This window comes from Coregonus lavaretus (genome assembly GCF_964263955.1).
Source record: "Coregonus lavaretus genome assembly, chromosome: 3".
Lineage (NCBI taxonomy): Eukaryota > Metazoa > Chordata > Actinopteri > Salmoniformes > Salmonidae > Coregonus > Coregonus lavaretus.
The window spans coordinates 4,554,865-4,580,016 of NC_139990.1; the positions used below are offsets into that span (position 1 = coordinate 4,554,865).

At 42.3% G+C, this 25,152-nt stretch overlaps 1 protein-coding gene across 2 annotated transcripts in view; it reads right to left on the reverse strand.

Annotated features, from left to right (window-relative positions):
• LOC311110352 (polypeptide N-acetylgalactosaminyltransferase 4-like) overlaps positions 1-24,883 on the reverse strand; it is a 39,742-nt gene extending 14,859 nt beyond the window's left edge. The window contains exons 1-6 of one of the 2 annotated variants that reach the window (XM_084152999.1): positions 24,495-24,883; positions 9,989-10,441; positions 7,235-7,404; positions 6,027-6,216; positions 5,566-5,751; positions 4,965-5,082 (exon numbers count right to left, since the gene is read on the reverse strand). In XM_084152999.1, the coding sequence (XP_084009125.1) occupies positions 4,965-5,082; positions 5,566-5,751; positions 6,027-6,216; positions 7,235-7,404; positions 9,989-10,374 (1,050 nt within the window). In that variant the 5' untranslated portion in view covers positions 10,375-10,441; positions 24,495-24,883. The remainder of the gene's footprint in view (positions 1-4,964; positions 5,083-5,565; positions 5,752-6,026; positions 6,217-7,234; positions 7,405-9,988; positions 10,442-24,494) is intronic. The other variant, XM_084153000.1, reaches the window with a different exon arrangement.
• Between the last annotated feature and the right edge of the window lie 269 nt (positions 24,884-25,152).

The following is a 25,152-nucleotide window of genomic DNA, read 5'->3' on the forward strand; positions in this document are numbered from 1 at the left end:
TAAAAAGGTAAGAAAGCGCACCAAACCATCACGATCAGCATATGTAGCACCTACACCCGAGCAGTATCCAACCCACCCCTCCCCCCCGCAAGCACCTTTACTCTCCACCCTGTTCCCCTACTTTCCCCAACCTTTACCCCCCCCATCCACCCACATTTAACAGGCATACACACATAGGACAGAAAAAAATATGAAAATAAAAATAACAAACACATTGTCTGGCCGATGCCAAAAAAGCACGGCGCGACCTCGAACAAGAGGTAAAACACAAATAAAATCCCAACTATGCGCTCACCTCTCACTATCCTAGAACTTCTACTAACATATGAACTGAGGAGGCTCCCGCACTTAGTGTTCAATTAGCATCTAATAAACCTAAACAGAATAAGTTGCAACTTAAACATATTGCGCACTTAAGGTTCATCTTGGGTCAATCCCTGAGATAAGCAAGATGTGTCATCACAAGATTCTATTGCTAAGCAATACCGGTCTAAACATAAACCATCAGTAACCGACATAGACAGCAGGACAGTTACATATTGTGGGTTAGGAGAAGGGAACAAGGATTTTGATAAATTGAACGTACCCCCCAATCAAAAAAATAACAATGTAAATAAAAATGTAAAAAAATTAAAAATGTAAAAATAATAATAATCATAAATTATTTTCAAATAATTAAAAAAAATTGTGATTTATATATACATATGTGCACACATATACACATCCACACACACACACACACACACACATACATACGCATACCTACATACATACATACGTATATACATACGTATATATATATATATATACATACGTATATATATATATATATATATATATACATACGTATATATATATATATATATACATACGTATATATATATATATATATATATATATATATATATATATATATATATACATACGTATATATATATATATATATACATACGTATATATATATATATATACATACGTATATATATATATATATATACATACGTATATATATATATATATATATACATACGTATATATATATATATATATATACGTATATATATATATATATATATATATATATATATATATATATATATACGTATATATATATATATATATATATATATATATATATATATATATATATATATATATATATATATATATATATATATATATATACGCACACACACACATATACACACGTATACACGCACACATACATACACACAAAAAAATATATACATATAAAATAAATATTCTTAAATATATACAGATACATACACACGCATACACACATACATCCATACACACACATCTACGTACACAAACATGCATACCCCAGAATAATAATCTATACAATTTAAAATATACACATACATAATACTAAAATGCTAAGAGAAAATAATAATAAAGTACAAATAATTATTATTATATGTACGCACAGGAATAATGTAAGAATTGAAAAATAAATAACGAAACAAAACAAAACAAAAATGGGGGAATATAAGTATATCCATCCGAAAGTGTCAATGATCCGGCCTGGAAGGCCTCCCAAACAGGCATCGCTCTAAACCCAGTCGGAATGAAAGTGAAATTAACGTTAAGTGAGAGCTCTGACCGCCCTCCATTGGTCAGCCCATCGCATTACATGTTCGGTAGCCCTTGCTGAGACCGTTTAATACGGTTTCACCAGTTATGGTATGGTATGGTATGGATTCGAGTCCGTGAGCAGACCTTAACACACAATGACAAGGCACTCTAACCTGTACGGGGGATTGGTGTATATTCCCGGACAAACTTCTCTGCGTCCAGAACCGAGGAGAGCCAGATCTTCTCCCCGGAAGGCGGGGTAATTCTTAGTCTTGCAGGGAAGAGCAAGGCTGGGCGAAGATGGAGTTTGTAGAGTTTGGTCATGACATCTCTGTAGCCAGCGCGGTGCTTTGCCACATCGGGCGCATAGTCCTCATAGACACGAAAGGGGTGCCCTTTATGTAACAGGTTGCCCCTCATTCGAGCCTCGCGCAGGATAAGATCCTTGGTCTTGAAACTGTGACAACAGATGATTACTGGGCGAGGACGCTGGCCCGGTCCAGGCACTGGGACAAGGGCGCGATGTGCACGGTCCAGTAGGGGATCCGACGCCAAAACATCCGGTCCCATTGCATCCTTCAGTAGCTTGGCGAAGAAGTCGGTGGGGCGAGAGCCCGCCTCCACCCCTTCTGCCAGACCCACAACGCGAAGGTTATGACGCCTGGATCTGCCCTCCAGGTCGACCACTTTCATAGAAAGCCTCTGCACATTATCCTGCAATGACGTGCATAGCTTCTCTAACTCGTCGATCCTACCAGCGCCGAATTCAGAAGCCTTCTCAAGGTCCACAATACTCTGGCCCTGCGAAGCGACCGTTCGAATGGTGCTCTCGATTTTAGTGTCCAGTTCAGCAATAGTAGCCTTAAGATCCTCCGCTATAGCAACACGTAGTTCTCCCAAAGCCCGGGTAAGTTCTGTAAGTGTCACGTTGTTACCTGTGCCTTCCGCCATGTTTGTCTCGTTGTTTGGTGGGGAGTAGGCCTCTGATGTGGATTTATTGTCCTTTGGTCGCTTATTACTAGGCATTTTCACATAGAAAGTTACAATATTGTATTAGAAAGAAAAGGTTGTTGTAACAAGTGCAATAAAGTAAGTTAGGTTAGATTATTTCGCAAAAAAGTTGCGGGAGCCTCTCACACACAGCCGTTCACTCCAACATGCTAGCTCCGCCCCCCTATTTGAAGAATCTCAACTATAAAATATATTTTGATTTGTTTAACACTTTTTTGGTTACTACATGATTGTTATTCCATAGTTTTGACGTCTTCACTATTATTCTACAATGTAGAAAATAGTAAAAAATAAAGAAAAACCCTGGAATGAGTAGGTGTGTCCAAACTTTTGACTGCCACTTTCAAGGAGCGGGACTCTAACCCGGACGCTTATAAGAAATCCCGCTATGCCCTCTGACGAACCATCAAACAGGCAAAGAGTCAATACAGGACAAAGATTGAATCGTACTACACCGGCTCTGACGCTCGTCGGATGTGGCAGGGCTTGAAAACTATTACAGATAACAAAGGGAAGCACAGCCGCGAGCAACCCAGTGACACAAGCCTACCAGAGGAGCTAAATCACTTCTATGCTCGCTTCGAGGCAAGCAACACTGAAGCATGATGAGAGCACCAGCTGTTCTGGATGACTATGTGATCACGCTCTCCGTAGCCGATGTGAGTAAGACTTTTAAGCAGGTCAACATTCACAAGGCCGCAGGGCCAGACGGATTACCAGGACGTGTACTCCGAGCATGTGCTGACCAATTGGCAAGTGTCTTCACTGACAGTTTCAACATGTCCCTGACTTGAGTCTGTAATACCAACATGTTTCAAGCAGACCACCATAGTCCCTGTGCCCAAGGACACTAAGATAACCTGCCTAAATGACTACCGACCCGTAGCACTCACGTCTGTAGCCATGAAGTGCTTTGAAAGGCTGGTCATGGCTCACATCAACACCATTATCCCAGAAACCCTAGACCCACTCCAATTTGCATACCGCCCAAACAGATCCACAGATGATGCAATCTCTATTGCACTCAACACTGCCCTTTCCCACCTGGACAAGAGGAACACCTACGTGAGAATGCTATTCATTGACTACAGCTCAGCGTTCAACACCATAGTGCCCTCAAAGCTCATCACTAAGCTAAGGATCCTGGGACTAAACACCTCCCTCTGCAACTGGATCCTGGACTTCCTGACGGGCCGCCCCCAGGTGGTAAGGGTAGGTAACAACACATCTGCCACGCTGATCCTCAACACGGGGTGCCCTCAGGGGTGTGTGCTCAGTCCCCTCCTGTACTCCCTGTTCACCCATGACTGCATGGCCAGGCACGACTCCAACACCATCATTAAGTTTGCCGACGACACAACAGTGGCCTGATCACCGATAACGATGAGACAGCCTATAGGGAAGAGGTCAGAGACCTGGCTGTGTGGTGCCAGGATAACAACCTCTCCCTCAACGTGATCAAGACAAAGGAGATGATTGTGGACTACAGGAAGAAAAAAAAAGGACTGAGCACGCCCCCATTCTCATTGATGGGGCTGTAGTGGAACAGGTTGAGAGCTTCAAATTCCTTGGTGTCCACATCACCAACAAATTATCATGGTCCAAGCACACCAAGACAGTCGTTCCCCCTCAGACAAAGCCTATTCCCCCTCAGGAGACTGAAAACATTTGGCATGGGTCCTCAGATCCTCAAAAAGTTCTACAGCTGCACCATCGAGAGCATCCTGACCGGTTGCATCACCGCCTGGTATGGCAACTGCTCGGCCTCCGACCGCAAGGCACTACAGAGGGTAGTGCGTACGGCCCAGTACATCACTGGGGCTAAGCTTCCTGCCATCCAGGACCTCTATACCAGGCAGTGTCCAGCCACACTAGTCATAGACTGTTCTCTTTGCTACTGCACGGCAAGAGGTACCAGAGCGCCAAGTCTAGGTCCAAAAGGCTTCTCAACAGCTTCTATCCCCAAGCCACAAGACTCCTGAACAGCTAATCATGGCTACCCGGACTATTTGCATTGCCCCCCCACCCCGTCCCCCTTTTTTACTCTGCTGCTACCTTTTTGGAGCATGGATCATTGACATTTTAAAAACCATTTTGAGACAAAGATCAGAATATATGTGGGTGTTCTTTCTGCATTAGATTAGTCTGTTTTTTTTACCAAGTACCTGAGAAATAGTTTAATTGTGCCAACTGCAAATGCTACTGGCACTGAGATGTTGACACCATATTGAAAGAGTGGTTGCTTCCCAATTGGCTTCATATTCCCTATTCCCTTAGGGCCCATAGGGGTCTGGTCAAAAGTAGTGCACTATAAAGGGAATAGGTGCCATTTGGGACACAGCCAATTTAGCACTCACCCTGAAGGACAGCTCCAGGTTCTCTCCTCCCCACACCTCCATGCCCATGTCGTATGTGCCCAGGTACTCAAAGTAGGCCTTGCTCACAGCAAACAGTCCACCAGCCATTGTAGGAGACCTGAGAGAGAGAGAAAGCATAGTGGAACATGGAGGTCAGTACAGTGTGCAGTTAACAGTCAGAGGCCATATTAGAATACTTTTAAATGAAATCTATTTTCTCACTTTCTTGAGGTAATCACTTATTTGTATGTGATTAGACCAAACTTAATAAGTGATTAGACCTTATTCAAGGAATGAAGGAGAAGCTGAGATGCATTTCAAAACATTTTAAACTAGGCCAGAAAGGAGAGTATTTGGGATCCTATAAAACTATCACTTTTACAAAACAACCTCTCTTCAAAATATCTCTCTATTTCATTTCCTCCTAAGAGGAGAGCCAGAGGTTATGTCCCAAAAGGCACCCTATTCCTTATATAGTGCACTACTACAGGGCCATAGGGCTCTGGTCAAAAGTAGTGCACCAAATAGAGAAAAGGGTGTTGTTTGAGATGGGCCCAGAAATCCCATATGGAAAGAAACTGATGACCATAGTATTACTGACCTGATGGGTTCGGTGCGGGACTTGCGTTTCTTGCGGTCGACCTCAGGGAGGGAGTGCCACTGGAAGGTCAGCCTCCAGTCGAAGCCTCCGATCATGGGCTCATCTGTCTGCATGTAGAACTCAAACGTGTTCCAGTCTATGGTGTCGATCACCGGACACACGATGGTGGTCTCATTCTCTCCAATCCTGGATATATGGTGTAAGAAACGACACTCACTGAAAGTCCCTGGAAGGTTTTCATGATGAGACAATCCCTCATTTACATGTGATGAAAGTCATAACCATGTGCCACTATACTTGACCAGGAATGCCAATAGGCCAATCAACACTAGTCTGTTTTTATTGCCTCCAGAATGTCTTGTTGCTATGCAACCCTAATGACCAGTCCCATCCCATTCATAGAGTATTGAATCTGTAATTGAAATCAAATTGTCAATATGGTGGCTAAGTGACAAACACACCTCTCCAAGAGCGGCTCGATCCAGCCGGGGACACACTCGCAATGACAGTCCAGGAAAGTCAGTACGTCCCCCGTGGCATAGGTGGCGCCGATGAGCCTCGCCCTGACCAGCCCCTCCCTCTTGTTGGTGCGGATGAGGCGGACACGCTCCCAGTTACTGATGTACTGCTCCAGCTGAGACTGCAGATAGACTGGGTTTCACACAGAGAGATAGATGGTCAAGGATTCTCTCACACACACACACACACACACACAGTACTTCTAAAACCTCATAATGGATAGTATGGGAAGGGCATACATCCTTACTTGGCAACTGTTTTCAAAGTTTATTCGCAGCGTGCACAGGATACAACAGGTGTAAAACAGTACAATGAAATTCTTACTTGAGAGCTCTTTCCCAACAGTGTAGTGATAATAATACAGACAACAATAGAAAATAAAAAGGTCTTATCTTTGCACACTGACAGACCAACAAGCTCAATTATTAAAATCACAGTGGAAGAGACCATCAGTAGTGTTGAAGAGAACGCTTTCCTCTCTCATTTTTCATCAGTCTCTTGTATATTACAGTTGTGGTTGAGAATGACGTGGCATTTTACATCCTGACTGGTCTAAGAGGGCGGTGGAGAGTCAATTCTGTAATATGTGGTCATTTGACACAAAGAGACAGCAGCTTTCATGTCGGAGCATAGAATTTGAATGAAAAGAACAGACATTCCCCATTCAGGTCAATTATGTCATAATGGGTGGACTGGTGGCCATTTTGAATCATTTTGCTCAATATATTTCTCTGTGTCTGAGAAAGCCATTTGTCCTATTCACTGACAGATACATAGAGACCTATTATATAACTGATCATCCTGTTCTGTATTACCATCAACTTTGGGGAGAAACGCAATGCCTGACAAATATTAGCTAGGTATTCATAGTATATTTTAAGCTTTATTTTACTCTCTAACGTTTGTGTTTTCTTGGCATAAAAGATTGTTCATATAAAAACTAAGTTTATTAACCAGATGTTCCCAAATTAAAATATGTTCCATGATGTTTCACAAAATTGACAACTAAAAAGCACGAACTGACGCAAATCCCCAAATGTTTGTAGAGGTGCTGACTAGGCTAACAGAACAGTAAACTGTGTAATAATTACTTTATTTATTATCCCCAAAAATAGACAACGACAAAAAAGGTCTACATGCTCCATCTCACCTCGGTCACTAAAGTCGTCTATGAGGATGATCTCCTTCAGCAGGACAGCGGGCGTGCTCTCCAGAACACTGTGGATGGTCCTGAGCAGGGTGGACCAGGCCTCGTTGTAGAACGCTATGATCACCGACGTGGTCGGCAGATGGCGGTAGTCAAACTTCTTAGCTCTGCATCTGTACTCAAATGAAAGAGAGAGACATTGTTGTTGTTTATTGGGATTGCTTTTAGCCTATTAAAAGGCTAATCTTTCAAAGTCCCTAAATAAATGTCAAGATTAAGGGATAGGTAACAATTTAAGCAATAAAGAGAAACATAACATAACCCCTCCTATAGATGGATATTATTCTTATTAGTGAAATAAACTATTTTTAGAAAAATAAAAAGTATTATACATAATGATGGGGATACTAATCCCGATATAGGCTGACTGCAAGACAGACCACACAATCAGTCACTCTCTTTGGAGCAGTGTACATGTGACAGTTTACTTGAGAGTTGCTTTGGTCAGTGCAGGAGAGGAGCATTTGGTCTCATTCCTGTGGGGAGTAGTGGAAACGACAAGAAACAGAAATATGAGGGGAAAGAAATCACACCGACGTCCCACATGCCTGAGCCGTTCTCACGGAGAGACCAGAGGACAACATGCCTGAGCCGTTCTCACGGAGAGACCAGAGGACAACATGCCTGAGCAGTTCTCACGGAGAGACCAGAGGACAACATGCCTGAGCAGTTCTCACGGAGACCAGAGGACAACATGCCTGAGCCGTTCTCATGGAGACCAGAGGACAACATGCCTGAGCCGTTCTCATGGAGACCAGAGGACAACATGCCTGAGCAGTTCTCACGGAGACCAGGGGACAACATGCCTGAGCCGTTCTCACGGAGACCAGAGGACAACATGCCTGAGCCGTTCTCATGGAGACCAGAGGACAACATGCCTGAGCCGTTCTCATGGAGAGACCAGAGGACAACATGCCTGAGCCGTTCTCATGGAGAGACCAGAGGACAACATGCCTGAGCCGTTCTCATGGAGAGACCAGAGGACAACATGCCTGAGCCGTTCTCATGGAGAGACCAGAGGACAACATGCCTGAGCCGTTCTCATGGAGAGACCAGAGGACAACATGCCTGAGCCGTTCTCACGGAGACCAGAGGACAACATGCCTGAGCAGTTCTCACGGAGAGACCAGAGGACAACATGCCTGAGCCGTTCTCACGGAGAGACCAGAGGACAACATGCCTGAGCCGTTCTCAAGGAGAGACCAGAGGACAACATGCCTGAGCCGTTCTCACGGAGAGACCAGAGGACAACATGCCTGAGCCGTTCTCACGGAGAGACCAGAGGACAACATGCCTGAGCAGTTCTCACGGAGAGACCAGAGGACAACATGCCTGAGCAGTTCTCACGGAGAGACCAGAGGAGTAAGTAATTCAAACTCAAGCAGAACAGCGTCTTTTATGGAAAACAGATGAAAAGTAACAAAAACACGAGCTTGTATTCAACCAGAGCGATAATGGTGTGTGTGTTTGTGTGTGTAGTAGCTTGATAATGGACAAGTAGTAACCTGTTTTGTTGCCGATCTTTATGCAAGCAACGGTAGGCTTCACAATAAAGGTCAACAGCACAGTAGGTAGGTAACAAATCTGCTACATTCCAAGCAATTTACATGCCTCACAAGAAGATTAAAGTCTCTGTTATGTGATTGGCCCGATCTCAACTTACACTGTGTGTGTTACTAATTGACGTCATGCTTGCCTTGCACAAAAGTTGGGAGTTGGGTGATTGTATTTGAAGTTAGGATTTGGCTTTAAACGTTTATTTGAGCATTCAACATTTGGGCTAAAATTCTTTTTCAGCTGGGACCCTTTTTTTTCTCTCACAAATCTAATGACACAACCTTAAAATCAGTCCATTTAGATTTTTACATCAACAAATAACCTTAAAATCATAACATTTTCATAAAAATGAAAAGAAACCAATAAATACATTTACTCAATAATATTGTATTTTTCAAATGATCTTGCTCAAAAACGTTAGTATATTATCCCATAAAAAAATCTGCACTCTTAATTATTTGTTCCTAAAAAAATTTTCAGAATGTTTGCGAAAATAACCTGATTTTATGTGAGGGGTAATATTATAATACATTATCACATGGGGGTTGAGCTGCCACCATCATCGAGCATCACTTCCGCTGTGAACAGCTGGGAAGATGAAACACAGATGGAGAATTTTTATTGAGGCAATCAATCAAAGTTCAGTCCTCTAGCGTAATGAATACCGTACCTTTTAAAGTGAGTCAGGGCAGTTAGGGAAGTTCCCCATTCATCCCTTACAGCTAGCGGTACAGTTAATATCTCTGTCTGCATGACACCAAGTTAGCCAAGTCTAATTCAGCTTCATAACACAGATTTGTCTATTTAAGTAGCCATTAGTAAAAGTTGTATGTTTCTGCAATCAGCCTCACTGGACCTGTACAATAAGATGTGGTTACTGGTCTAAACTACTAGTCCAGATGGATTGTATTGCCAGGGGGGGTCTCTGTGTGTGCACTGGGAAAATCTCAATAGCATACTCCTCGCATCCTCTCTCCTTGCCTCGTTCTCAAAAACCCATTGGAGGAGAAGGTCAGAGGGGAGGGACATCTGGCTTTCTCATCCAATGGGTTTTGAGAAGGAGATGAGGAGAGAGGACACGAGGAGTATGCTATTGAGATGTTCCCACTGTGTGAATATGAAGATCATTTGCCTACTCACTCCTTCATCCTGTTGTCCTGGATGTGTCGGTGCAGGGAGATCTTATCACTGACAAAGATATTAATAGCGTATCTCTCCACGCTGTCCTCCTCCTGCTTCTTCTCCTCCGGGCTGAGGTTTAGCCTGGTGGCCTTTCCCCACTCCCCGGGAGCGTTGGCGTCCGCCGGCGCCTTCACGTACACAGGCCTGGCCAGCTGCTCGCTCCCCTGTTCCTCCACGGGGGATAAGTGCCTGACCAGCAGGCTGCGGCCCCCTCCGTCCTCCCCTCCATCGGTCCCTGTGGAGGAGAAGGAACGGGCCAGGAGCAGGTAACCCAGCCACAGCACCCACAGCAGGAAGAAGGTCTTTGCTAGGAGGCCCAGCTTCCTGGAGCAACGCACCCTCATCGCCCCCAGCAACCACTAGAGTGGAATCTCACCAGCTGCCACTCAAGAGTGCCCAGGCCACACAGCTCTGTGGAAAACACAAACAAACAACAGGGAGGGCTGAGAAAATGTTTAGGTCCAGTTTGAAGTTTGGCCTATGATGAAAGTATTAAGACACCTTGAGTTGAGTTATAAGTCAATCCATGACAGACTTGATAGACTTGAACCATTACAGTGAACAGTTAGGGCTACACCCCCTACAACAGATGGAACAGGAAAGTGCGAGCAACCACAGGTGAAGTCAATCAAAAATCAATCTGGTTTATTACAAGTTGCAACAGGGAGACACCTCCAGCACAGAAGCAGAGAAAATGTCTAACTGCCTCTTGGAGACAGGCCCTTTATATCGTAATAAAAGCACCAAATGTACTCTAAAAACACCAGCCGAGAGGCTCGTAGGAAGTCCAAAACAAACCGCTGTGAACGTCATCAATACAACAGGGAATAATCAGTGTGTCCTCAGTCCTTGTATCTCTAGTCTGGCGTCAATCACTATCAACAGATATGAGAATAAACCATAACAAGTCTTGTGACCTTCAACCTGCACCTTGAGCGTCACAAATAGAACACTGGAAATGATGTGTGTTACAGAAACTCCAAACACGCTAAACATTGTGTTGATCACTCTAAATTAAATGTAAAAATGTTGCAATATTAAATATTCCCATTAGAACAGCTGAATAGTAGTGTTTATAACACGTTTCATGCAGAGCTGTTGATAAGAAATATATTGAGAGATTAAAATTCTCACTCAGAGCGTTCCACATGACAAGGAGATTTGATTAAGCACAAAACGCTTAAAGGCTAATTATTTTATGCTAATTTTATTCCACTCAGCGGCAGCGCTAATGCTCGACAGAGACGTCTGTTTACGGCTAAATGAAAAAACACTGCTAATGATGCCGCTCAAATTGACTAAACTGATGACAATCATCATCATCCAATATCAATAATGACAAACTCAGGGCTGGGCTAGACGCGAGCTGAAATGAAATACAAATAGCAAAGATGGATCACTGTACTGCGGATTTAATTATATAGGCTACTCTGTGGTGGTGAAATAATTGAACTTAATCAAATCCAACATTTTATACAGGAGGCATTGCACATTGCACACCCTAAAATATTGTATTTAGAACCTAAAAGGGTTATTTGCTGTCCCCATGGGAGAACAATTGAATACATTTTCACAGAGGATTCTATATGGAATCTAAAAGTGTTCTTCAAATAATTATCCCATAAGGACAGCAGGGGAACCCTTCTAGAACCCTTTTTTTCTAAGAGTGTACTAAATAGCCAAGATTCTCTGAGATGATACGTTCAGGCAACAGTCTAAGCCAGAGGTTGTTCTACTGTTCTCCTAGTGTTAACACACAGGCTTAGAGTCAGACTTCTTCTAGTGTTAACACACAGGCTTAGAGTCAGACTTCTTCTAGTGTTAACACACAGGCTTAGAGTCAGACTTCTTCTAGTGTTAACACACAGGCTTAGATACAGACTTCTTCTAGTGTTAACACACAGGCTTAGATACAGACTTCTTCTAGTGTTAACACACAGGCTTAGAGTCAGACTTCTTCTAGTGTTAACACACAGGCTTAGATACAGACTTCTTCTAGTGTTAACACACAGGCTTAGAGTCAGACTTCTTCTAGTGTTAACACACAGGCTTAGAGTCAGACTTCTTCTAGTGTTAACACACAGGCTTAGATACAGACTTCTTCTAGTGTTAACACACAGGCTTAGATACAGACTTCTTCTAGTGTTAACACACAGGCTTAGATACAGACTTATTCTAGTGTTAACACACAGGCTTAGAGTCAGACTTCTTCTAGTGTTAACACACAGGCTTAGAGTCAGACTTATTCTAGTGTTAACACACAGGCTTAGAGTCAGACTTCTTCTAGTGTTAACACACAGGCTTAGAGTCAGACTTCTTCTAGTGTTAACACACAGGCTTAGATACAGACTTATTCTAGTGTTAACACACAGGCTTAGAGTCAGACTTCTTCTAGTGTTAACACACAGGCTTAGATACAGACTTATTCTAGTGTTAACACACAGGCTTAGAGTCAGACTTCTTCTAGTGTTAACACACAGGCTTAGAGTCAGACTTCTTCTAGTGTTAACACACAGGCTTAGAGTCAGACTTCTTCTAGTGTTAACACAAAGGCTTAGATACAGACTTCTTCTAGTGTTAACACACAGGCTTAGAGTCAGACTTCTTCTAGTGTTAACACACAGGCTTAGATACAGACAGTTCAGCTCAAAAGACAAGCAGACCAGAGGCAAACCAAAGAGGGCAGACACTGCTAAAACAGTCTCCATCATCACTGCTGACATTGAGTGTAACCGCAGCATTAATATTTCAGCAGGGAGCGATACTCACTACAGCAGCAGTGACTGACAGACTGAGGCTTTGGAAAGTAACTTTGATCCACTCTGTGCCTTTCCACTGCGAAGATACACCCGATGATGTGTTCTGTCCCCACACACTCCAGCTTCCTACTGTACCATTGAGATTTTTCCATCATCAAGACTACACCGCTTTACTATCATCAATTTAACTCTGGAAAAAAAATCAGGCAATGATCATGACAGGGAAATTCTGAGGATGCCGGCGAGGATGTTACCCTAAAATTATTTATTTATGCGCCCTATATAGGATGTATATACGCACAATGCAACATAAAACTTTGTTTGTCAGATTCATGTCTGAGGAGACTTTGTATGATGTGTGCTGCAGAATTGTTGAGTCACTAAGCTTGAATCTCCATCTCAGTCCTTCAAAGCGTTACCAGGCCATGCCTCTTTCACACTCAATGCTCTGTTCACTGGCCAAGGGACTCAGAGGCCTGGGGTTACAAAATGGAGAACGCCACTAAACAAAACCTCCTTTATATTAGCCATCCATCACACCTTGCTCCCCACTAAATCTGATAGCCCTTGGTGGGGCTGGAGAGGGAGGGATTTGGACCAGCAGGCTTACGGTGAATTTCTGCCTCTTCTTTGGGGTAAGACTGTGTGAGCTCTGCAGAATCCAAAACAAGTAGGCCTAAGTCACCAGCTACAGGAGGCTTTGGGTCCATCGCTGGCTGGCTACACTGCCCCGTTGCTACAGTACCACTAATCTAGATGCCACCTGATCTAGCATTTTCTGTCAGAGGGGGGTTTTAAAAAGGGAGTCTGGACAGCCCTAGCAGTGTTTAATCTTATAAAAAAGGTCTGACTGACGACAGAGCAGATGGCTGCTTTACTGTTGTTATAGCAGGCTATAGAGACTAGAGTTTAGCTATAGCCATCTGAAGAAGGATTTACATCCAGCCATGATCATGTGTTACTTTGTGTGGTGGAGTAGAGAGAACTTGCATTTCAGCCGAACACTGCACCTTGCCTTCAATGACCTGTAATACTAAATGCACTATACTGCATTTGCACTGCATGGGCTACACCTCTGCAAAACACCTGTATATGCACTGCAGGCCTATACACAGTGCTGTGAAAAACTAAGAATATAACTTTGTTCAACAAATAAATGAAATAAGTATAAATTGTTTGTGTTATTTGTACACTCAGGTTCCCTTTATCTAATATTAGGTTTTGGTTGAAGATCTGACAACATTCAGTATCAAAAATATGCAAAAGTAGAGAAAATCAGAAAGAGGGCAAATACTTTTGATACTGAATGTTAAATCCGATCTTCAACCAAAACCTAATATTAGATAAAGGGAAACTGAGTGAACAAATAACAACAATTACATACTTATTTAATTTGTTTCATAAACAAAGTTATGCAACACCAAATGCCCCTGTGTGAAAAAGTAATTGCCCCCTTACACTCAATAACTGGTTGTGCCGCCTTTAGCTACAACGACTCCAACCAAACGCTTCTTGTAGTTGTTGATCAGTCTCTCACGTCACTGTGAAGGAATTTTGTCCCACTCTTTGCAGAACTACTTTAACTGGTTGCAGTCATTGTAGCTAAAGGTGGCACAACCAGTTATTGAGTGTAAGTGGGCAATTACTTTTTCACACAGGGGAATTGGGTATTGCATAACATTGTTCAACAAATAAATGAAATAAGTATAAATTGTTTGTGTTATTTGTAAACTCAGGTTCCCTTTATCTAATATTAGGTTTTGGTTGAAGATCTGATAACATTCAGTATCAAAAATATGCAAAAGTAGAGAAAATCAGAAAGGGGGCAAATACTTTTTCACAGCGTATACGCGTCACGGCAGCATCTCTCTCTCTGCATACAGTTGCGGACAAATATATTGTCACCCTTGCACTTTTCTTAAATAAATCCATATTTCTTCTAAAATAAGTTGAAACTGAAAAACACCTTCGGTCTCCACACCTTATTGGATTTTCAACATTGCAGAACCAATTTTATTTTTGAAAAAGTTAAGTTCCCATTTTTTATTTAGAAAATAAAGACAAATGGCATGGACAAAATGATTGGCACCCCGAAACTAGTAGGTCTACTTGGTTGCATAGCCTTTGGCCAAGATAACTGCAGACAACTGCTTCTTGTAGCCATCAATGAGCTTGCTGCACCTTTCTACTGGCAATTTGTTAAACTAATCAGCAGCAAACTGTTCTAATTCTTCAATGTTTGAGGGGTGCCCTCCACCAACTGCTGTTTACAAATCTTGCCAGATCAAATCGTATTGGTCACATACAAATCAAATCAAATTTTATTGGTCACATGCGCCGAATACAACAGGTGCAGACATTACAGTGAAATGCTTACTTACAGCCCTTAACCAACAGTGCATTTATTTTAAACAAAAAAAAGTAAGAATAAAACAACAACAAAAAAAGTGTTGAGAAAAAAAGAGCAGAAGTAAAATAAAGTGACAGTAGGGAGGCTATATATACAGGGGGGTACCGTTGCAGAGTCAATGTGCGGGGGCACCGGCTAGTTGAGGTAGTTGAGGTAATATGTACATGTGGGTAGAGTTAAAGTGACTATGCATAAATACTTAACAGAGTAGCAGCAGCGTAAAAAGGATGGGGTGGGGGGGCAGTGCAAATAGTCCGGGTAGCCATGATTAGCTGTTCAGGAGTCTTATGGCTTGGGGGTAGAAGCTATTGAGAAGTCTTTTGGACCTAGACTTGGCACTCCGGTACCGCTTGCCGTGCGGTAGCAGAGAGAACAGTCTATGACTAGGGTGGCTGGAGTCTTTGACAATTTTGAGGGCCTTCCTCTGACACCGCCTGGTATAGAGGTCCTGGATGGCAGGAAGCTTTGCCCCAGTGATGTACTGGGCCGTACGCACTACCCTCTGTAGTGCCTTGCGGTCAGAGGCCAAGCAGTTGCCATACCAGGCGGTGATGCAACCAGTCAGGATGCTCTCGATGGTGCAGCTGTAGAATTTTTTGAGGATCTGAGGACCCATGCCAAATCGTTTTAGTCACCTGAGGGGGAATAGGCTTTGTCGTGCCCTCTTCACGACTGTCTTGGTGTGTTTGGACCATGATAGTTCGTTGGTGATGTGGACACCAAGGAACTTGAAGCTCTCAACCTGTTCCACTACAGCCCCTACACGTGACTCGTTTCAAGAAACTAGGCGTATTTCGTACGGCACTACTTCACAGGATTGGCATTTGAACGTAAACATTAATTTTTTACCAAAATGCATTTTTTTGCAGAAATGCCTTCTGGAACATGTGATCTTTCGTGTGCCTTAATAACAAACTTGTATTCCATCCATAAATACAAATAAAATTGTTACATTACGAGCCTAGTTGGTTTAGCCATGGAAAGACAGGAACCTTCCCGTTAGCCATGATTGGCTGAGATAATGGATGGGCTGAACATGCCGGAAGATGAGTTTGGATTTGTCTGCCATGTAGCATGCTTCTGTTTATAACGTGAGCTGCTCAGTATGTTGATAGTCCTTTCTACCATGCCGTTTTTGAAATATATAACGTTAGCCATCGAAAACTACAAAAGTTTTGGTACTTTTCTCAACAACATTTAAAAAAAACGATTTAACTAGGCAAATCAGTTAAGAACAAATTCTTATTTACAATGACGGCCTACCCCGGCCTCCCCTAACCCAGACGACGCTGGGCCAATTGTGGGCTGCCCTATGGGACTCCCGATCACGGCCGGTATCGAACCAGGGTCTGCAGTGACAAATCTAGCACTGAGATGCAGTGCCTTAATGCCCTGAATTTAGCAGGCGCCATCGACAGATCAGTTGGAAAAAGTGATTTGTTATTTTCTGCACGCCACGGTCAGTGTAAACCGGAGTGACTTGACACAACGCTGGCCAAACAAGATGTAGCTACAAACAAAACAGAGTTAAATGGTTCCAGTCTGCCGTGAAGCGTTCATCCATGTATAAGGGTAAGAGTCTAGCTACATTTTCAGATATTATACGTTTCTAATTTTGCAGAATGTCATTTTCATTGCAAGTTAAAAGCGTACTGTTCGCTAACTAACGTTACGTGTATGATCTGTGTAGTAATATTATTCTAATCAGAAAACCATTTGCATTCTTAGTTATAGCCTAATGTTAGCTAGCTAACATGGAACCTGGTTGGTTAGCTTTAGCTACCTGCAGATTCATACTACAGCTATGACAATGTTTGTATTGGTTGGTAGTAGTATGAGTTGGGATTATGCTGGTTCATTGTTTAGCGAGCTAGCTAGCTACATGTCTAAACAAAACACTTCGCCAGAGGATTACATGACCCATCAAGTTAGCCAGGTGTGTCTGGGGGTGATTATGGCCATTTATTGTATTTCATGAACATGTGTACATGTCTAGACAATAGTGACCCACCCACTTAGCTAGATGTGGCTGGGGGTTGGTTATAGCATTTCCTACACATGACCCATCAATTTAGTGTGTCAATCAAGTGTGTCAGGTAAGCGTCATCTAATAATTATAAAATATTTTTATCTGGACACTTTCTGTTTTTGATATTGCTATATATATAGTGTGTGTTTACCAGAGACGGTAATGTGAAGAACAACATGACCTGCAGCAAAGTCAGATTAGGATATAGACCAAGGACTAGATAGTGCATTTTTACCTGGAGTTTTTCCTTATTGTAGGCTACTACTTTCACCACTTTTAGTCTTATAATAATATAATATAATATGCCATTTAGCAGACGCTTTTATCCAAAGCGACTTACAGTCATAAAAATCTTTGGTTGTTTACTAAACTAATTACTCTGTTTAGCAAATGGCCTCACGTGAATCCTTAAAGAGATGGGTGAGGCTAAGGCTTAAGAGGGTGTGAACTATGCTGAATGGGTGTAGACAAAGAAAAGCTCTCCAGTAGGTGTACCAAAACATTCAAGGACCATTTTCTGAAAAGTGGGGTTACAAGGTTATCAACTTTCAAAGCAGAATTACTTTCCCATTGTTATTCAACTGCAGTGTATGAAACACAATTTTCTAGATCTGAGTCTCTACTTTTATCCAATGTAAAAAACACAATTTCAAATGTTGCTACATAAGACTGAATCGAGGCGGTCGGTCACATATTTAGCAGATGTTATTGCGGGTGTAGCGAAATGCTTGTGTTCCTAGCTCCAACAGTGCAGTAATATCTAACAATACACACAAATGTTATGGATAGGTTATGGATGTGATTCAGATCTGGACTCCTCCCTGACCACTCCAGAACAGTCCAGCGTTTCTTCTTCAAACATTCCAGGGTGCTTTTGATGTGCGTTTGGGTTTGTTGTCCTGATGGAAGACCCACAACCTTCAATAGAGACACCGTTTTTGGACACTGGGTTGAACATTGGAATCCAAAACACCTGATAATCTGCTGATTTTATGATGCACATTCAAGGCCCCCAGCACCACAGGCATCAAAACAACATCACAGTATTATCAAGCATCCCCATGTATGATTTTAGGGAGGGTATTCCTTTAATTGAATACGTAATTTGGTCTGCGCTATGTGGCCCCCGCTGCAAAGACTGTCTATCTCTATACACATATCTACACCCATATATCTACATACACAAATCTACACACATATATATACAGTGAGGAAAAAAAGTATTTGATCCCCTGCTGATTTTGTACGTTTGCCCACTGACAAAGAAATGATCAGTCTATAATTTTAATAGTAGGTTTAATTGAACAGTGAGAGACAGAATAACTACAACAAAATCCAGAAAAAAGCATGTCAAATATTATAAATTGATTTGCATTTTAATGTGGGAAATAAGTATTTGACCCCCTCTCAATCAGAACGATTTCTGGCTCCCAGGTGTCTTTTATACAGGTAACGAGCTGAGATTAGGAGCACACTCTTAAAGGGAGTGCTCCTAATCTCAGCTTGTTACTGTATAAAAGACACCTGTCCACAGAAGCAATCAATCAATCAGATTCAAACTCTCCACCATGGCCAAGACCAAAGAGCTCTCCAAGGATGTCAGGGACAAGATTGTAGACCTACAAAAGGCTGGAATGGGCTACAAGACCATCGCCAAGCAGCTTGGTGAGAAGGTGACAACAGTTGGTGCGATTATTCACAAATGGAAGAAACACAAAATAACTATCAATCTCCCTCGTCCTGGGGCTCCATGCAAGATCTCACCTCGTGGAGTTGCAATGATCATGAGAACGGTGAGGAATCAACCCAGAACTACACGGGAGGATCTTGTCAATGATCTCAAGGCAGCTGGGACCATAGTCACCAAGAAAACAATTGGTAACACACTACGCCGTGAAGGACTTAAATCCTGCAGCGTCCGCAAGGTCCCCCTGCTCAAGAAAGCACATATACATGCCCGTCTGAAGTTTGCCAATGAACATCTGAATGATTCAGAGGAGAACTGGGTGAAAGTGTTGTGGTCTGATGAGACCAAATTGGAGCTCTTTGGCATCAACTCAACTCGCCGTGTTTGGAGGAGGAGGAATGCTGCCTATGACCCCAAGAACACCATCTGCACCGTCAAACATGGAGGTGGAAACATTATGCCTTGCAGGTGTTTTTCTGCTAAGGGGACAGGACAACTTTACCGCATCAAAGGGACGATGGATGGGGCCATGTACCGTCAAATCTTGGGTGAGAACCTCCTTCCCTCAGCCAGGGCATTGAAAATGGGTCGTGGATGGGTATTCCAGCATGCCAATGACCCAAAACACACAGCCAAGGCAACAAAGGAGTGGCTCAAGAAGAAGCACATTAAGGTCCTGGAGTGGCCTAGCCAGTCTCCAGATCTTAATCCCATAGAAAATCTGTGGAGGGAGCTGAAGGTTCGAGTTGCCAAACGTCAGCCTCAAAACCTTAATGACTTGAAGAAGATCTGCAAAGAGGAGTGGGACAAAATCCCTCCTGAGATGTGTGCAAACCTGGTGGCCAACTACAAGAAACGTCTGACCTCTGTGATTGCCAACAAGGGTTTTGCCACCAAGTACTAAGTCATGTTTTGCAGAGGGGTCAAATACTTATTTCCCTCATTAAAATGCAAATCAATTTATAACATTTTTGACATGCGTTTTTCTGGATTTTTTTGTTGTTATTCTGTCTCTCACTGTTCAAATAAACCTATCATTAAAATTATAGACTGATCATTTCTTTGTCAGTGGGCAAACGTACAAAATCAGCAGGGGGTCAAATACTTTTTTTCCCCTCACTGTACATACACATACATCTACACACATACATATCTATACACATATATCAACACCCATAACTATATACAGTGCATTCGGAAAGTATTCACACCCCTTGACTTTCTCCACATTTTGTTACGTTACAGCCTTATTCTATAATTGATTAAATAAATATAAAAATCTTAATCTACACACAATACCCCATAATGACAAAGCGAAAACAGATTTGCAGAATTTTTGGCAAATGTATATATATATATATAAAAAAAATTACTTACAGAAGTATTCAGACACTATGAGACTAAATTGAGATCAGGTGCATCCTGTTTCAATTGATCATCCTTGAGATGTTTCTACAACTAAATTGGAGTCCACCTGTGGTAAATTCAATTGATTGGACATGATTTGGAAAGGCACACACCTGTCATGTCAGAGCAAAAACCAAGCCATGAGTCGAAGGAATTGTCCCTACAGCTCCGAGAGAGGATTGTGTCGAGGCAAAGATCTGGGGAAGGGTACCAAACAATTTCTGCAGAATTAAAGGTCCCCAAGAACACAGTGGCCTCCATCATTCTTAAATGGAAGAAGTTTGGAACCACCAAGACTCTTCCTAGAGCTAGCCGCCCGGCCAAACTGAGCAATCGGGGGAGAAGGGTCTTGGTCAGGGAGGTGACAAAGAACCCGATGGTCACTCTGACAAAGCTACAGAGTTCCTCTGTGGAGATGGGAGAACCTTCCAGAAGGACAACCATCTCTGCAGCACTCCACCAATCAGGCCTTTATGGTAGAGTGGCCAGGCCACTCCTCAGTAAAAGGCACGACAGCCCGCTTGGAGTTTGCCAAAAGGCACCTAAAGGACTCTCAGACCATGAGAAACAAGACTCTCTGGTCTGATTGAACAGTTTGTCCTGAATGACAAGCGTCACGACTGCAGGAATCCTGGCACCATCCCTACGTTGTAGCATGGTGGTGGCAGCATCATGCTGTGGGGATGTTTTCAGCGGCAGGGACTGGGAGACTAGTCAAGATCGAGGGAAAGATGAACGGAGCAAAGTACAGAGAGATCCTTGATGAAAACCTGCTCCAGAGCACTCAGGACCTCAGACTTGGGCGAAGGTTCACCTTCCAAAGGACAACCACCCTAAGCACACAGCCAAGACAACGCAGTAGTGGCTTCGGGACAAGTCTCTGAATATCCTTGAGTGGCCCAGCCAGAGCCCGGACTTGAACCCTATTTAACATCTCTGGAGAGACCAGAAAATAGCTGTGCAGCGACGCTCCCCATCCAACCTGACAGAGCTTGAGAGGATCTGCAGATAATATTGGGAGAAACTCCCCAAATTCAGGTGTACCAAGCTTGTAGTGACATATCCAAGAAGACTTGAGGCTGTAATCGCTGCCAAAGGTGCTTCAGCAAAGTACTGAGTAAAGGGTCTGAATACCTACTCATTCCAGGTTTATTTTTTATTTTGTACTATTTTCTGCATTGTAGAATAATAGTGAAGACATCAAAACTATTAAATAACACATATGGAATCATTTAGTAACCAAAAAAAGTGTTAAACAAATCAAAATATATTTTATATTTGAGATTCTTCAAAGTAGCCACCCTTTGCCTTCATGACAGCTTTGCACACTCTTGGCATTCTCTCAACCAGCTTCATGAGGTAGTCACCTGGAATGCATTTCAATTAACAGGTGTGCCTTTTTAAAAGTTAATTTGTGGAATTTCTTTACTTCTTAATGCGATTGAGCCAATCAGTTGTGTTGTGACAAGGTAGGGGTGGTATACAGAAGATAGCCCTTTTTCGTAAAAGACCAAGTCCATATTATGGCAAGAACAGCTCAAATAAGCAAAGAGAAATGACAGTCCATCATTACTTTAAGACATGAAGGTCAGTCAATCCGGAAAATGTCAAGAACTTTGAAAGTTTCTTCAAGTGCAGTAGCAAAAAACATCAAGCGCTATGACCCAAAACACACCTCCAGGCTGTGTAAGGGCTATTTGACCAAGAAGGAGAGTGATGGTGCTGCATCAGATGACCTGGCCTCCACAATCCCCCGACCTCAACCCAATTGAGATGGTTTGGGACTCCCGAGTAGTGCAGTGGTCTAAGGCTACTACATGATTCCATATGTGTTATTTCATTGTTTTGATGTCTTCACTATTCTACAATGTAGAAAATACCACAAAAAAAGAAAAACCCTTGAATGAGTGGGTGTGTCCAAACTTTTGACTGGTACTGTATATATACACACATATATATATATATATATATATATATATATATATATAAATGTATATTTCTGCTGAGACATGCTTTTAAATGGATAGTCGTTGGCTCAATGACTGGAAGTCTATTGGAACTGCTAGCACGTCATTGTTCTAACACTAGTAGCAATGCACTCTCCCCCCCCCTACCCTTGCTACCACTGCTGAAAAAAATCCTAGGGGAAACACATTGTCACTGGAATGTATTTGGCAGTTATTCTAAAAGCGGTTATGTTAGTATAGACATGGGAGCGTTGCCAATGTCTTCATCTGCAACAGAAGAGGAAGAAAAACACCTGACACTGACAAAGATCTACAGTCAATCTACAAGAGTGTTATTAAAGTACAAACATGGAACAGGGCTGCCACTTTCGCTGTGACATCCATCTCAGAGACCAGTCAAACAAAAGTTGCACTGACAACACTCACTGTAACTCAGAACATTTGTGTGAGTACATTTTATCTGTGTCGCTGAATGGTACACCGCAGATAGTTAAATAAAGGTTAAATAAATACAATAAAATAAAATAAATGAACAGCTGGCCAACATGAAATATGAGGGCCAATATGTGAGCGTTTACTCGCTGTTAACATTCGGTCCTCTGTAGCTCAGCTGGTAGAGCACGGCGCTTGTAACGCCAAGGTAGTGGGTTCGATCCCCGGGACCACCCATACACAAAAATGTATGCACGCATGACTAAGTCGCTTTGGATAAAAGCGTCTGCTAAATGGCATATAATTATAATTAATAATTAATAATAAAAACCTCTTACAAAATAGGTGCTAGTACAATTCTGTATTCTACTATGATGGTGTCCGTCTCACTGAATGGTGTACGTTGAAGTTTCCCTTCCAGACGCTGATCTTGGGTCAGTTTGGCATTTCCATCAGTAATAGTTAAGGTTGGAATTGGGGGAGGGGATGCTGATCCTAGATCTGTACCTACAGCTGGCCAGCTTGAACTACTAGAGTCAACAGGCCTATACTCCCTGTAAACATTCAGCACTGAAAAAGCTCTCGACGACAAAAACAACTCTTCAGTTATTTCACTGAGCGTAAACACTATAGTAAGACCAACCGGCCGACCATATGAAACTGGATCAGGAGGTTGATAAATAAAGTTAGGCTATAACATGTCTTCCACATACCTCCTTTACACTGACAAACATTTTCTATAGCCTACAGTGAAAGCTTGTAGTTCAGGTTTACTTTCTCTTTAATGGACTTGATGCATCTTGTCCGATGTTAGCCCACACTGTCAAATGAAAATAGCTGATGTCTCCTTGTATGTTGACAGATTTAGTTTCAAAGACTTTGGGGGAATTTAGGGAAAGTGCTTGTTTTCCCTGATGTTTAGGTTGTGGTTGTGGTCTGGGTGCAGTGGAGTGAGCAGAAGTGGGTGTGTCAGTAAATGGCTAAAGATCCATCTACATTTCTACATCTTCAGCATTAGGCCTACATTTTCTTCCAACAGAGTGCAAATAAATCATAGCTAGTTCGTTGAACTTGACAGGCTTCAATTATAGACATTATCACTGTAATGCAAATATGCCGAGAATGGTGAAACTGCAGTCTAGAGATCACCTTCAGTTTAGAGAAGATGAGGTGTACTGTGAGTGTGAGCTAAAATAACTCCTAGATGGGACTGTGAAGGGTTTAAAAGCATTGCACCTTTAGAATGAACATGTATCCATGTTAAATCTGGGAATAAAAACTCTAGCTAAAACCAATGCATGTTGTTGTTACCAACTGTTTGTTACAAAATAACAGTAGTATAAGTTATTTGCATGGACTGACATGGGTTAGCTATTATTAGGTTCGCCTAACTCAGCTGTCGATACAGACAACAAAGTTAGCTTGTTATTAAATCTCAGATATTGAGTCTCTTTGATTAGATTACTAACTAGTTAGCTAGTTAGCTAAGGTTAGTTTGTTACTGACCTGGAGCTGGCTGACCGTGGTTTGAAACCTTCGGGAACAAGATATTTACATCCAACATAAACTTGCTAACATTAACAAGCCACGTTTAGCAAGAACACAAAGTTCCTGTAGCAAAATAACAAGCAATCTTAGCTAGCTACTGTAGCTAGCTAACCTGCTTGGTAGTTAGCTAACTCTGGTCCAGGGCGACCAGAGCTGATCTATGTATTAGCTTGCTAGCCAGATTACACCTGATTAGCCACGTGTAGACATTAACTTCATTCTTACTTTATTAGCTAGTCCACTACATTCCGTGTTCCTGGAAGCTGCTCGGCGTTTTGTCTCCGACTCAACCTCTGGCTTGCATCTGTCTAGCTCGAGCTCAGACTGCAGCTTTCAACACAACCACATCCTCTTCACGTTGATGATGTCTCGAGCGCTGGCTAGCTGGGGCTGTCACTTTTCCCTTCTGGAATATAGCTTGCCAGCTCTTGTTTTCACTCGATTTCAAAGGAATTCTTGAAGCAGTGTAATAAATTGGACTACATGTATGCGTACTCGTACTAAAAATATTTCTGACCTTGAAACCTCTTGTTATTCACGAAATTCAGGTTTGCTGATTGAACAAGTGTAGATGGTTGGTCATCAGGAAGTTTGCCAATGTGGCGATTTGATCTGAATAAACCACGTGACCAAAGCATTGCGGAAAAAGAATATTAAAGACAGTATACCATTTTATACAATGTTCCAAAATTAACAAGGATGTTTCACTTGTAACACTTTTTCCAATGTCACAAATAATAAAATAATAACAATGTGTGTGTGTGTGTTCGACTTTATGTGACGCTTTACCAGTTAATCCCTACCTCTTTAACCTCGATATGATAGATTCTATCCACACTCTAAAAAGTTACGTTTCCTGGAGGATCCTTTAGGGGTTCTTCAA